The 13,544-nt window shown below is 45.9% G+C and overlaps 1 protein-coding gene across 2 annotated transcripts in view; it reads left to right on the forward strand.

The window, feature by feature from the left end:
* Window positions 1-13,544, forward strand: part of klhl17 (kelch-like family member 17) — a 74,504-nt gene that overhangs the window by 46,777 nt on the left and 14,183 nt on the right. For both annotated transcript variants that reach the window (XM_059952321.1, XM_059952320.1), the window contains 3 exons: window positions 1,900-1,988; window positions 2,720-2,793; window positions 6,513-6,694. In XM_059952321.1, the coding sequence (XP_059808304.1) occupies window positions 1,900-1,988; window positions 2,720-2,793; window positions 6,513-6,694 (345 nt within the window). The remainder of the gene's footprint in view (window positions 1-1,899; window positions 1,989-2,719; window positions 2,794-6,512; window positions 6,695-13,544) is intronic.

Below are 13,544 nucleotides of genomic sequence, written 5' to 3' on the forward strand. Positions count from 1 at the left end.
GGCTGATTAGAGATTTACAGTAACAAGCAGGTGTGTCTAATAAATTATTTTATTGATATATAAATGAATAATGTAGACACACAGAGAAGTGGGGTGGTTGATGGGGGTTCTTAGGGATGGATGCACTGTTTTTGTAGATGTCCTTGATGCTGGGAGGCCAGTGCCCTACATGGAGCTGGCAGAGTTTACACATCTCTGCAGCTGTTTATGATCCTGTGGCGTGGTACCTCCATACCAGACAGTGATGCGTGCAACCAGTCAGTATGCTCTCCACGGTACATCTTTAGGCGCTATCCACTTGGAGGCGCTAACTACCAAAATTCAAAGTAAATTTATCATCACCAAGTACATTTATGTCACTATGTACAACTCCGAGATTCATTTTCTTGTAGGCATTCACAGTAAATCCAAGAAACAGAATCGTATCAATGAAAAATGACACACAATAAGGCAGACAAGCAACCAATGTACAAAGTATAATAATCTGTGCAAGTACAAAAACTAAAAATAACAAACAAAATACTGATAAATAAAGCAATAAACATTAAGACAGTGAAATGAAGAGTCATTGAAAGTGGTCCATAGGTTGTCAAAACAGTCAGTTAAGTTGAGTGAGGTTATCCCCTTTGGATGAAGAGCCTGATGGCTGAGAGGTAATAACAGTTCCTGAACCTGGTGGTGTGAATTCTGAGGTTCCGATGGCAGCTGTGAGAAGAGAACATGGTTTAGATGACGTGGGTCCTTGATGATGGATGCCGTTCTCCTGCGACAACACCCCTGTGGCAGACTCCATGTGGAATGGTTAGAGATACCACTTGGACTGGTCCTCCAGCACTATGACTCCACAGAGATGATCAAACATCCATTGACGCCAGTCCTGATTTATTCTGCCGGCATTCCGATCATCTCTTCCCAGACCATATACGCAACTTACAGTGGGCAATTACCCTACCAAAACACGTCATTGAGATGTGGGAGGAAAGCGGCACACCCATACACTAACAAGGGGAGCGTGTGAACGCCACACAGGCAGCACCGGAGGTCAGGATTGAACATGGATCTCTGACATTGTGAGGCAGGGGCTCAACCATCTTCACCACGCTCTGAGGGAGAAGGAAATCCTCAGGCAATTTAGGAACCTGTACAGGGTTCCCAAACTGGGTCGACAGACCCCTTGGTTAATGCTAAGGGTCTACAAGAGGTTGGGAATGCCTGCCTCTTGATGGTGTTTAAGGTCAAACCCCTGTGTTTCCACCTTTACTACCTGAAATACACACTCAGTGGCCATTTTATGGGCCACCTCCTATACTTAATAAAGTGGGCAGTGAGTGTATATTTGTGGTTTTCTGCTGCTGTAGCCCATCCACTTCAAGGTTTGATGTGTTGTGCATTCAGAGATGCTCTTCTGCACACCACTGTTGTACTGTGTGGTTATTTGAGTTACTGTCACCTTCCTGTCAGCTTGAACTAGCTAGGCCATTCTCCTCTGACCTCCCTCATTAACAAGGCATTTTCACCCACAGAACTGCCACTCACTGGACTTTTTTTGCTTTTCGCACAGTCTTCTGTAAACTCTAACATGCAAGAAAATTCTGAGATACTCATGCCACCCCATCTGGCACCAACAATCATTCCACAGTCAAAGTCACTTTGATCACATTTCTTCCCCATTCTGATGTTTGGTCTGAACAACAACTGAACCTCTTGACCATGTCTACATGCTTTTATGCATTGAGTTGCTGCCACATGATTGGCTGATTAGATATTTGCGTAAACGATCAGGTGTACAGGTGAACCTAATAAAACGGCCATTGAGTGCGTATGCATCTTCAGGAGTGGAGCAGGGGAATGTTGATGGGTGGTTATAACACATGCCTCCTCCTGTTCTTGTATCAACAGTGCAGAGAGGTTCGACCCACTCACAGGATCCTGGTCGTCTGTGGCTGCAATGAACACCAGGAGACGATACGTCAGAATTGCAACATTAGGTGGGATCTTCCTCTCCTCCCCCTCATCCCCCTCCTCTCCATCATCCTGCTCCTCCCTGTTATCCCACTACTCCCCCTCCCCTCCCCCTCATCCCGCTACTCCCCTTCCCTCTCTCCCCCTCCCTCTCTCCCCCCTCCCTCCCTCTCTCTCCCCCCTCTCCCCCCTCTCCCCCTCTCCCCCTCTCCCCCTCTCCCCCTCTCCCCCTCTCCCCCTCTCCCCCTCTCCCCCTCTCCCCCTCTCCCCCTCTCCCCCTCTCCCCCTCTCCCCCTCTCCCCCTCTCCCCCCTCTCTCCCCCCTTTCCTTCCCCCAACCTTCTTGCCCCTTCCCCTCCCCTCCTTCCCCTTCCCCCTCCTCCCTGTTCCTTTCTTCCTCCTCCCTCCCCCCTCCACTCCCCCTCTTAGGCTTGAAATATTGTTTGAAGACTCAGAGATTCTGCAGATGCTGGAAACCTGGACCCGCTGAGTTCCACTGGCATCTTGTGTTTCATTCCAGGTCGCAGCATCTGCCATCTCTTGTCTCCTCTGGTTACTCCTCGGTGTGGAATGTGTCAGCTTTCAGGGTGACTGAATTTAAAGCAATCCTGCGTCCTAATGAAGGGTCTCGGCTGAAGAAGCTTCTGTGGACGCCGCCCGACCTGCTGAGCTCCTTGAGCGTTTTGTGTGTGTTCTGCTGAATTTACAGCATCTGTAGAATCTCCTGTCTCACTGTATTGATTGTGCTCTTCTTCCAGATGGGAACCTCTATGCTGTGGGTGGTTACGACAGCTCCTCACACTTGGCAACGGTGGAAAAGTACGATCCACAGGTAATTAGCATTTAGGGTGAGAGAGGGAGAGACAACAGGCAGGCAGGCGTGCAGTGTAAATTGACATGGTGGTCAGCATTCACATTGTGGGCTGAAGGGCCTGTTCCTGTGCTGTGCCCAGCAGTGAACAATGGGCCCGGTCGCGTAGCAGTTAGCGTGATACTATTACAGCTCAGGGCGTTACAGAGTTCAATTCTGGCACTGTCCGTAAGGAACTTGTACTTTCTCGCCATGAATTGCATAGGTTTCCTCCCGGTGTTCTGGTTTCTTCCCACAGTCCGGTTAGAACTGCTTAATAGATTAATTGGTCATTATACATTGTCCTGCAATTAGGTTATGGTTAAATAGGTGGGTTGATGTGCAGCATAGCTCATTGGGCCAGAAGGGCCTGTTTCTGCGCCGTATCTCTAAATAAATAAAATAAAGGCACAGTGCTTCCAAAAATGCATGCCTTTGTCATAGAGCACTACAGCAGGGAAACACCTCTACAGCCCAACTAGTCCACGCCAAGCTTTTATTCTGCCTCGTCCCACTGAGTCAAACCTGGACCATAGCCTAGCCCTTCATTCCCTTCTCATCTATGTACCTATCCAACTTGCTATTAAATGTTCTAATTGATCCCTCATCCAGCTCATTCCACACACTCACCACCCTCTGAATGAAGTTCCCTCTCCGGTTCCTTTAAATATCTCAACTTTTACCATCTATGACCTATAGGTGTAGCCTCACTTAACCTCAGTGCAAAAAGCCTGCTTGCATTTACCTTATCTATACTCCTTATAATTTTGTATACCTCTATCAAATATCATCTCGTTCTCCTATGCTCTCAGGGATAAAGTCCTAAGCTATTTAAACGTTCCCTATAACTCAGATCCTCACGTCCCAGCAAATTTTCTTTACACGCTTTCAATCTTATTGATCTTTTTCCTGCAGGGATTTGACCAGAAATACACACAATGAGCCATATGAGGCCTCGTTGATGTTTCATACACCTTCAACATAACATCCCAACTCAAGTCTAATGCTTTGATTCATGAAGAACAATCTGCCAATAGTCTCTTTAAGACCCTATCTACCTGTGACGCCATTTTCAAGGATTTATGGACCTGTGTTTCCAGATCCCTCTTTTCTACTGCACTCCTCGGTGCCCTGCTGTTCACTGTGAGAGTCCTAATCCCCATCTGCCCCCCCAAAATGCAAAACTTAACACTTGCCTGTATTAAATTCCATGATCTGATCTGGGTTATTCAGCAAGCCAGGCAGCATCTGTGGGGATGGGAAGAGAGGCAATTTCAAGCCAAGTACCCTCTACTGTAACAACATCTGTGAGTTGCTTTGGTGTGCTCATCTGTATTCTCCCCTTTTGTTAACCTCTTGACCAAGATAGGAAGAGGGGGAGAACGGTGTTGGACCCTGATGTATGAGAGAGCCAAACGGTTTTCAGAAGTCAAGAATGAGGCATAAAACTTATTTCGTAGGATTGTTTAATTAAATGTTACAAGAGCAGAAAATGAACAAGAACGAGGATCTACATTGAAAGCCTGCAAATGGACAAAGAAGTCTAGAAATACAAACTGATTCATCCACATCTGTCGGTGGGGGGGTGGGGGGGGGTGGAGGTAAAGGAAGGCTACCCAGCAGACTAGCACCTCATTTCTTAATCAGAATCGGGTTTAATATCACTGGCATATGTTGTAAAGTTTGTTGTCTTGTGGCAGCAGTACATTGCAATACATAGTAATAAAAACTATAAATTACAAGAAGTTTGTTCATTAGTCCGTTATGTGACCGTTCATACGATGTGGGCGATCATGGTCTTTCCATGACCATGATTATTCTTGGCAAATTTTCCTACAGAAGTGGTTTACCATTGCCTTCTTCTGGGCAGTGTCTTTACAAGACGGGTGACCCCAGCCATTATTAATACTCTTCAGAGGTTGTCTGCCTGGTGTCAGTAGTCACATAACCAGGACTTGTGATATGCACCAGCTACTCATACGGCCACCCACGACCTGCTCCCATGGCTTCTCGTTGCCCTGATTGGGGGGCTAAGCAGGTGCCACACCTTGTCCAAGGGTGACCTGCCGGCCAGCAGTGGGAGGTAGTGCCTTACATCTCCATTGGTAGAGACATATCCCCTCCCCACCATCCAAAACTACAATAAGAAGTATCTATTTAAAAAAATTAAATTAAACAAGTAGTGCAGAAAGAGTGGGGGGATAACATGGGTTCACTGTCCATTTAGAAGTCTGAAGTGGGGGGTGGGGGAGAAGCTATTCCAGAAAAGTTGAGTGTGTGTCTTCAGGCTCCTATACCTCCTCCTTGATGCTAGTAATGAGAAGACGGCAAGTCTGGGTGATGGGGATCCTTACTGACGGATGCCGTCTTTTTGAGGCATCACCTTTTGAAGATGTATTGGGTGCTGGGAGGCTGATGCTCATGATGAGGTTACAACTTTTTTGGATCCTGTCTGAGCATGTTTTAGACTTTGGGACATAATATTAAGTTTAATGATTTCTGGCAATCACCCTCTTTTTCCCATTCGACAGTTGTGGTGTTACCTGGAACTGGATTGAAATTGGTTTATCATTGTCACATGTATTGAGATACAGAGAAAAACTTGTCTTGCATACTGTCCGTACAGATCAGATAATTACACAGTGTATTGAGGTAGAACAAGGGAAAGTACTAACAGAATGCAGAATAAAGTGTCACGGTTACTGAGAAAGTGTGGTGCAGGTTGATATCAAGGTGCAAGATCATAACAAGGTAGCTTGTGAGGCCAAGTGTCCAATGTATTGTACTGTGTTGGTTATTGATGTAAATGACACATTTCATTGTATGTTTCGATGTAGATGTGACAAATAATGCCAATCCAATCTGAAGTGAGAAGCTGGGTGGTGATGGGTGGGAGAGGTGGATACAGCGCAAAGCGTTCGCTTGCGTGAGGGGTCATCCTGTGCACAGCTACGTTGAGGTAGTACAAAGGAAACTGAGTGCAATATGTTGTTTCCCATTGTGTTGAGGGAAGTATTAATGCTGCTTCTCTCCCCACAGATGCTGTCTGACCACAGCCTGGACCTGGTCCAGCTGCACCTGCCTCAGCACTCACTTTCAGTGGCTCTGCAGTTCATGTTCTGTGTATTGTTTATTCACTTTTTTATAGTTTGCGTGATTTGTTCTTTGCACATTCAGTGTCTGTCAGTCTTTGTTGTGTGGGGTTTTTATGGGTCCTTGTACTCCTTTCCCTGTCCCCACCTTCTTCCCCCTTCCTTTCCACTCCTGAAGAAAAGGTCACAGCCTGAAGCATCCTACCTACCTGACCTGTTGATTTCCTCCAGCATTTTGTGTGTGTTGCTCAGGATTTCCAGCACTGTCTATGAATATTTGAATATTCAGTGTATTTAAAGCAGAGGTTGTTAGATCCTTGATTAGTCAGGGCAACAAAGGTTACAGGGAGAAGGCAGAAGAATGGGTTTGAGAGGGATAATAATCAGCCATGATGAAATGGCAGAGCAGACTTGATGGGCTGAATGGCCTAATTCAGCTCTTATAAATTCTACTGTGTTTCTTTGTTTTGTGGATTCCTGCTAGAAGATGAATCTGGAGGTTGTACATGGTATACATACTTCAATAATAAATACTTTGAACTTTGACCTGTTGTGTTCCCCCTCCGAGGTTCATCACTGGCATCAACTGTTCACTGTTTCTCTGTGTAGACCAACACCTGGACCACCATCGCCAACATGCTGAGTCGCCGGAGCAGTGCCGGTGTGGCGGTGCTGGAGGGGATGCTGTACGTCGCTGGTGGTAATGACGGGACCAGCTGCCTTAACTCTGTGGAGAGATACAACCCAAAAACCAACACTTGGGAGAGTGTGGCGCCTATGAACATCAGACGGTAGGTGCAAGCTTAACAAAGTGTACTTATTGGTATTGCATGACCACCTCTACTACCAAAATGAGAATACCTTAGGTTGGAGGAGCAACACCTCATATTCTGCCTGGGTAGACTCCAACCTGGTGGCATAAACATCAATTTCTCTAACTTTCAGTAACTCCTCACTCCACCCTCTTCTCTCTTTGTCCATCCCGAATTCTGGCTCCCCACTCACCTCATCTCCTCACCTGCCCATCCCTCTGGTGCCCCTCCTCCTTGCCTTTCTCCCATTGTCCACATCCTCTCCTATTAGATTCCTTCTTCTCCCCTGTATCTCTTGCACCTATCTCCTCCCAGCTTCTCATTTCTTCTCTCCCCCACCCCCTACATCTCCACCCTCCTTCCTGCTCACCTGGTTTCACCTACTCCTCCCCCTCCCACTATCTTCTTTTTATGAATACAGCCCCCTTCCTCTCCAGTCCTGATGAAGGGTTTTGGCCCAAAACATCAAACACCTGCTGAATTCCTCCAGCATTTTGCATGTGTTACTCTGGATTTCCAGCATCTCCAGAACCTCTTGTGTTTATCGACATTGCAATAATTTTGGGGGTGATGCTAGAGTTAATACATTTAGGAACATTTAAGAAGGCTCCCAGATAGGCACATGGATGTAAGAAAAATGCTGGAGTATGAGATGTATGGGAGGCAAGGGTTAGATTGATTGTGAAGTAGGTTGAAAGGACAGTGCAACATTTTGGGTTGATTGATGTGGAAGCTTTAGTGAAGGTGCAAAGGAGATTTGCCTGGATAGGCTGAGAATGGGTTGATATTCTAGACTCTCCTGTTAACAGAAACCTACTCACTTTGTCCATTCTATCCAGCCCTCTCAGTATTTGTGAGATTTCGATGCGTTCTCTCCTCACCCTTCTGAACCCCATCAAGTACAGGTCTAGGAACATCAAACATTTCTAATACAATAAAACTTTCATTTCGGGATCATTTGTGTGAATGTCCTCTGGACCCTCGCCTTCCTTAGATATGGGGCCCAAATACGTTTACAATATTCAAAAGGTGGTCTGACCGATGCCTTACAATGCCACAGCATCCCATCATTGCTTTTGTGTCTTGTCCCCTTGAAGGCCCACCTCATCCATGTCAACATTTCTGCCTAGCTAATCAGTTTAAATAATTAAAACATAAAGTTCATTAAAATCTTTTAGTGAATAAATATAACTAAGATGAATTAGAACATTTTTAAATGAGTATGTCTCTAATATTCTATCATCTGATTATTTGGAAATTCCCCATCTGGCCATGGACAGTGGGGTGGGGTGTCCATGTGTCAGAAACGTGACCCCAGATGTCCCCCAACACTGCGGTCCAGAAAGGGTCCCGAAGAGGTTCACCAGGAAGCTGCCTGGATTAGAGGAGGGGCTGGACCAACGAGGGTTGTTTTCTCTGAGTATCGGAACCTGAGGGAGACCTGACGGAAGTTTCTAAAATGATAGGAGGCAGAGATGGGACATGTGGTAACTTCTACTTTAAAAAAGGACCGCTCGACAATTTCATGGCCAAAAGAACATCTTTATCTGGGACAGCAAATGATATTTACCACACAGGCTTTCAGGACCCTCGTACAGCCTGGGTGGTGGAACTTTATACAATTCAGCTCGGAAGTAAAAAGAGCGGAAGTAAAATCCCACCAGTCCCAGAACCAGCCTTGTTACCAACAGCTTCCCAATTAGTATGAACTTACTTTTAATAATACTCTCATTACAACAGGACAGACTGTCAGGCTTATTTTTTATCTAGGGTTAGAAGTGTCAAATAGGAGAAGGCATGCATTCAAAGTGAGAGGGAGAAGGTTTAAGACCATAAGACGTAAGAGCAGAATTAGGCCATTCGGCCCATCAGGTCTGCTCCACCATTCGATCATGGCTGATTTATTATCCCTCTCAACCCCATTCTCCTGCCTTCACCCCATAACTTTGGATACCCTGACTAACCAAGAACCTATCAACCTCTGCTTTAAATATACTCAATGACTTGGCCACCCCCTTGCTGAAGAAATTTCTTCGCATTTCTGGTCCTAGACTCACCCACATTAAAAAACATCCTCTCCACATTCACTCTTGCCCTTCCAATATTCAATAGGTTCCTGTGAGGCCCCCACATCCATCTTCTAAACTCCGGTGAGTACAGGCCCAGAGCCATCAAATGCTCCTCATACATAAACTCTTTCCTTCTCAGGATCATTCTCATGAACCTCTTCCGAACACTCCCAAATGTCAACACATCTTTTCTTAGCTAAGGGGCCCAAAACTGCTCACAATGCTCCAAGTGTGGTCTGACCAAAGCCTTATAAAGCCTCAGCATCACATCTTTGCTCATATATTCTAGTTCTCTCAAAATGAACACTAACACTACATTTGCCTTCCTTTTACCAGCGACTCAACTTGCAAGTTACTTTTAGGGAATCCTTCACGTGGACTCCCAAGCCCCCTTGCACCTTTGATTTTTGCATTTTCTCTTTGTTTAGAAAACAGTCTACACCTTTAATCCTTCTACCAAAGTGTATGACCATACACTTCCCAACCCTATATTCCATCTGTCCCTACTTTCCCCATTCTCCCAATCTGTCCAAGTCCTTCTGCAGACTCCCTGCTTCCTCAGCACTACCTACCGCTCCACCTATCTTTGTATTAGGAGATGGGTTTTTTTGCAGAGGAAGCAGTAGGTGCCCGGAGCATGCTGCCAGAGATGGTGCTGGAAGCTGATGTGTTAGCAATGTGCAAGAGGCTGTTCGTTAGACACATGAATGTGCAGGGAATGGAGAGAGATGGATTATGTGCAGGCAGATGAAGTCTGGTTTAAGTTGGACATTGTTTTCCACACAGACACTGTGGTCTGAAGAGCCTCCTCCTGTGCTGTACTGTTCTGTGTTCTATTTTCTAATGTGGGAGGTCTGTGGCTGGAGCAGGGGTTAGAGCTTGTGCATATTTCCCATTCCCGTTTAACTCAGCGGGTTTGCTGGAATTTTTACTGCACTGCTTTGTAACGCTGAGAAGGTGAAATTAATATGTAAGCAGCTCACACAGTGCCGGAGGAACTCATCGGGTCAGGCTGCATCTTCGGAGGGGAATAAACATCCGCGTTTTGGGTTGAGGCCCTTTCATCTGGTCTGAATAAAAATGTGTGGGAGTCATTTCCAGTAATTGAGAAAAATTGCGAGACCAGCACCACTATTGTCCCAATTAATGCCGGATTATTTGAGTTTGACTGTAATGGAAAATATTGAAACAGGTGAAGTTTCTGGGGGTTGCTGTCTCAGGGATAAAGCTGTGCAGTCAAACATATCGTATTTCCACACTCTCTCTTCGGAGGGCCACCGCTACCCAGCGGTGGAGCAGACAGTCAGATACAATGATAGTTGACCTTCAGGATACCTTTGACCTCTGTTTGACTGCACAATCTTCGAAATCCACAACATCCTCCGTTATGAAGAGCAGAAAGCTTCAAACTACCAGGTTCAAGTTCAGTTTATTGTCATTCAATGGTGCACATACACAACACCGAATGAAATGACATTCGGCTGCGTCAAGCTGCTCAACACAGTACATGTCACTCATAACACACAAAGTAATATTACCACTCAGAAATTCATGAATAGTAGGCTGCATTTGCAGCACAGGATACAAAGTAAACAGTACAACGCTGCTGGCGCTTCATGTGTGATGAGACCTGGATGGTGGCAGGGAGTTCAGTAACCTCGCAGCCTGGGGGGTAAAAGCTGTTTCCCATCCGAACAGTTCTTGCCCTAATGCTACAGTACCTCCTGCCGAATGGTAGGGGATCAAAGAGATTGTTGGACGGATGGGAGGGATCACTGACAATGCTAAGGGCTTTGTGTACACAGCACTCCTGATAAATATCTCCTGATGGGTGGACGAGAGATTCCGATTATCCTCTCAGCAGTCCTCGCAATGCTTTGTAGGGATTTACAGTCAGATGCCTCACAATTCCTATACCAGATGGTGTTGCAGCTGGTCAGGACACTCTCGATGGTGCTCCTGTAAAAGTTGGTTAGAATGGGGATGGGGCAGCCTCAAACACTTCAGAAAGTGAAGACATTGTTGTGTTTTCTTGACCAAAGAGGTGGTGTCATAGCCAGCACTGTTCAACCTGGCCTTTGTCTCGGTGACTTGCATTAGGTATGTGCTCTTTGTCCACAGCTCAGGCCTGACACTCGCGCCTCTCATGCTCCTGATCTGGGGCCTCTCTGCAGACACCATGAGCAATCTTTCCCCTCAGTTCCTGGCCTGTGAAATGGAAACAGGCCTGGCAAAAATAGAACAGTGTTGTCAAGCTAGAAATGTCCTGGGGCAGAATGGATCACGTGAATACAAAAAGCACAAAGAAACACCAGACTCTCCCCGCCTCACGTGTTGAGAAAAATCAATAAACCTCAGTGTCTTTTAATGACACAGGATGAATAATGGCACACAAGTAGCTGACTATTTTACATTAACCTTTTCCTGCCCAGAAATGATCTATGCTGCTTCAAAGTGGCCTGGTCGAGGGAAGTGTCTGGTGCCTGGTGTGAAAAGTGCTAGTCTTTGGCGAGGAGACTACGCCAGGCACAATTGCAGAGGGGGAAGACATGACCGCTAAGCTGATTCAGTGTGCTATGTGCATGATGTGGGAGGTCAGGGACACTGATGGTGCCCCCGGCTGCGACAGCTGTGGAAAGTGTGTCCAGATTCAGCTCCTGAAGGAGCATGTTGCAGCACTGAAGAAAGAACTGGATGACCTCAGGTTTATATGCGAAAACGAGGGTTTTCTGGACAGGACCTACAGTGAGGTCGTTACACCGAGGATACTGGAAGAGAGAAAGGGGGTGATGATGAGGAATGAAAGGATGCTTGGAGACCCTGGGGGATGTACTTCTCGTAAACAGGTTCACCTTCTTGGAAACTGTCAGGACAGAAGATACTGCCAGTCTGAGAGGCGGACAGGTCTGCGAGCCGAAAATTGGTGCAGAAGCAGAGCCGAGGAGTCAGACATCAGGAAGTAGGGGACTCCATAGTAAGAGGTACGGAAAGGGGTTTCTGCGGCAACAGGCGAGATTTAAGGATGGTGTGTTGCCTCCCTGGTGCTAGGATCCAGGACATCACGGACCGATTGTAGGGAATCCTCAAGGGTGAAGGTGAACAGCCGTAAGTGGTAGTGCATGTCAGCACAAATGACATCGGGAAGAAGAGAGAGCACATTCTGCAGCGGGACTTCAGAGAACTCGGAAGAAGGCTGAAAAGCAGGACTTCCAGGGTGGTTATCTCTGGTTTGCTTCCAGTTCCTCGTGCAGGAACAGGGGAATATTGGATCTGAATGTGTGGCTGAGGAACTGGTGCAGGAAGCAAGGATATACATTCTTGGACCACTGGGATCTGTTTTGGGGTAGGGATGAATTGTACAAAAGGGACGGGTTGCACCTTAATAGACGGGGGACTAGCATTCTGGCAGACAGGTTTGCCACTGCAACACAGATGTGTTTAAACTAAGTAGTGGGGGGGAGGGGATGAACTGGAAATATAAGGATGGAGTTAAAGGGAAAGTGAAAATAAGAAAAGTTAAAAAGGACAATAGAATCAATGGAGTAGAAAGCTCAAGAAGAGATCATACAGTATAGCCAAGTGAAATAGGAATTGATATGAAAGGAGAGGGGAGTACCGAATTAAAAGTATTAGATATGAATGCACGAAGTATAGGGAATAAAGTAGATGAGCTTGAGGCTCAGTTGGAAATTGGCAAGTACGATGTGGGAATAACTGAGACATGGCTTCAAGTGGACAGGGCCTGGGAAATGAATATTCAAGAATATACTTATCGAAAGGACGGACTGACTGGCAGAGGGGGTGGTGTGGCTCTGTTGGTGAGGAATGATATTCAGTCCCTTGCAAGGGGGGACATAGAATCTGGGGATGTAGAGTCAGTATGGATAGAACTGAGAAATTCTAAGGGTAGAAAGACCCTAATGGGAATTATCTACAGGCCCCCAAACAGCAGTCTGGATGTAGGGTGTAAGTTGAGTGAAGAGTTAAAATTGGCATGTCGCAAAGGTAATGATACAGTTGTCATGGGGGATTTCAACAGAATGAATCAGAATGGTACTGGACCCCAAGAAAGGGAGTTTGTGGAGTGCCTCCGAGATGGATTCTTCGAACAGCTAATACTGGAGCCTACCAGGGAGAAGGCAATTCTAGATTTAGTGTTGTGCAATGAACCGGATTTGATCAGGGACCTCGAGGTAAAGGAACCATTAGGAGGTAGTGACCATAATATGATATGTTTTAACCTAAAATTTGAGAAGGAGAAGGGAAAATTGGATGTGTCAGTATTACAGTTGAACAAAGGGAACTATGGAGCTATGAGGGAGGAGCTGGCCAAAATTCAATGGAACAATACCCTAGCAGGGAAGAGAGTGGAACAAAAATGGCAGGTATTTCTGGGAATAATGCAGAAGGTGCAGGATCAGTTCATTCCAAAGAGGAAGAAAGATCCTAAGGGGAGTAAGGGTCGGCCGTAGCTGACGAGGGAAGGAAAGGGCAGTATAAAATTAAAAGAGAGGTATAACATAGCAAAGATGAGCGGGAAACCGGAGGACTGGGAAGCTTTTAAAAAGCAACAGAAGATAACAAAAAAGGCAATACGCCAAGAAAAAATTAAGTACGAAGGTAAACTAGCCAAGAATATAAAGGAGGATAGTAAAAGCTTCTTTAGGTATGTGAATAGCAAAAAAATAGTTAAGACCAAAATTGGGCCATTGAAGACAGAAATAGGTGTATTTATTATGGGGAACAAGGAAATGGCAGAT

This window comes from Hypanus sabinus, chromosome 27, assembly GCF_030144855.1.
Source record: "Hypanus sabinus isolate sHypSab1 chromosome 27, sHypSab1.hap1, whole genome shotgun sequence".
Taxonomy (NCBI): domain Eukaryota; kingdom Metazoa; phylum Chordata; class Chondrichthyes; order Myliobatiformes; family Dasyatidae; genus Hypanus; species Hypanus sabinus.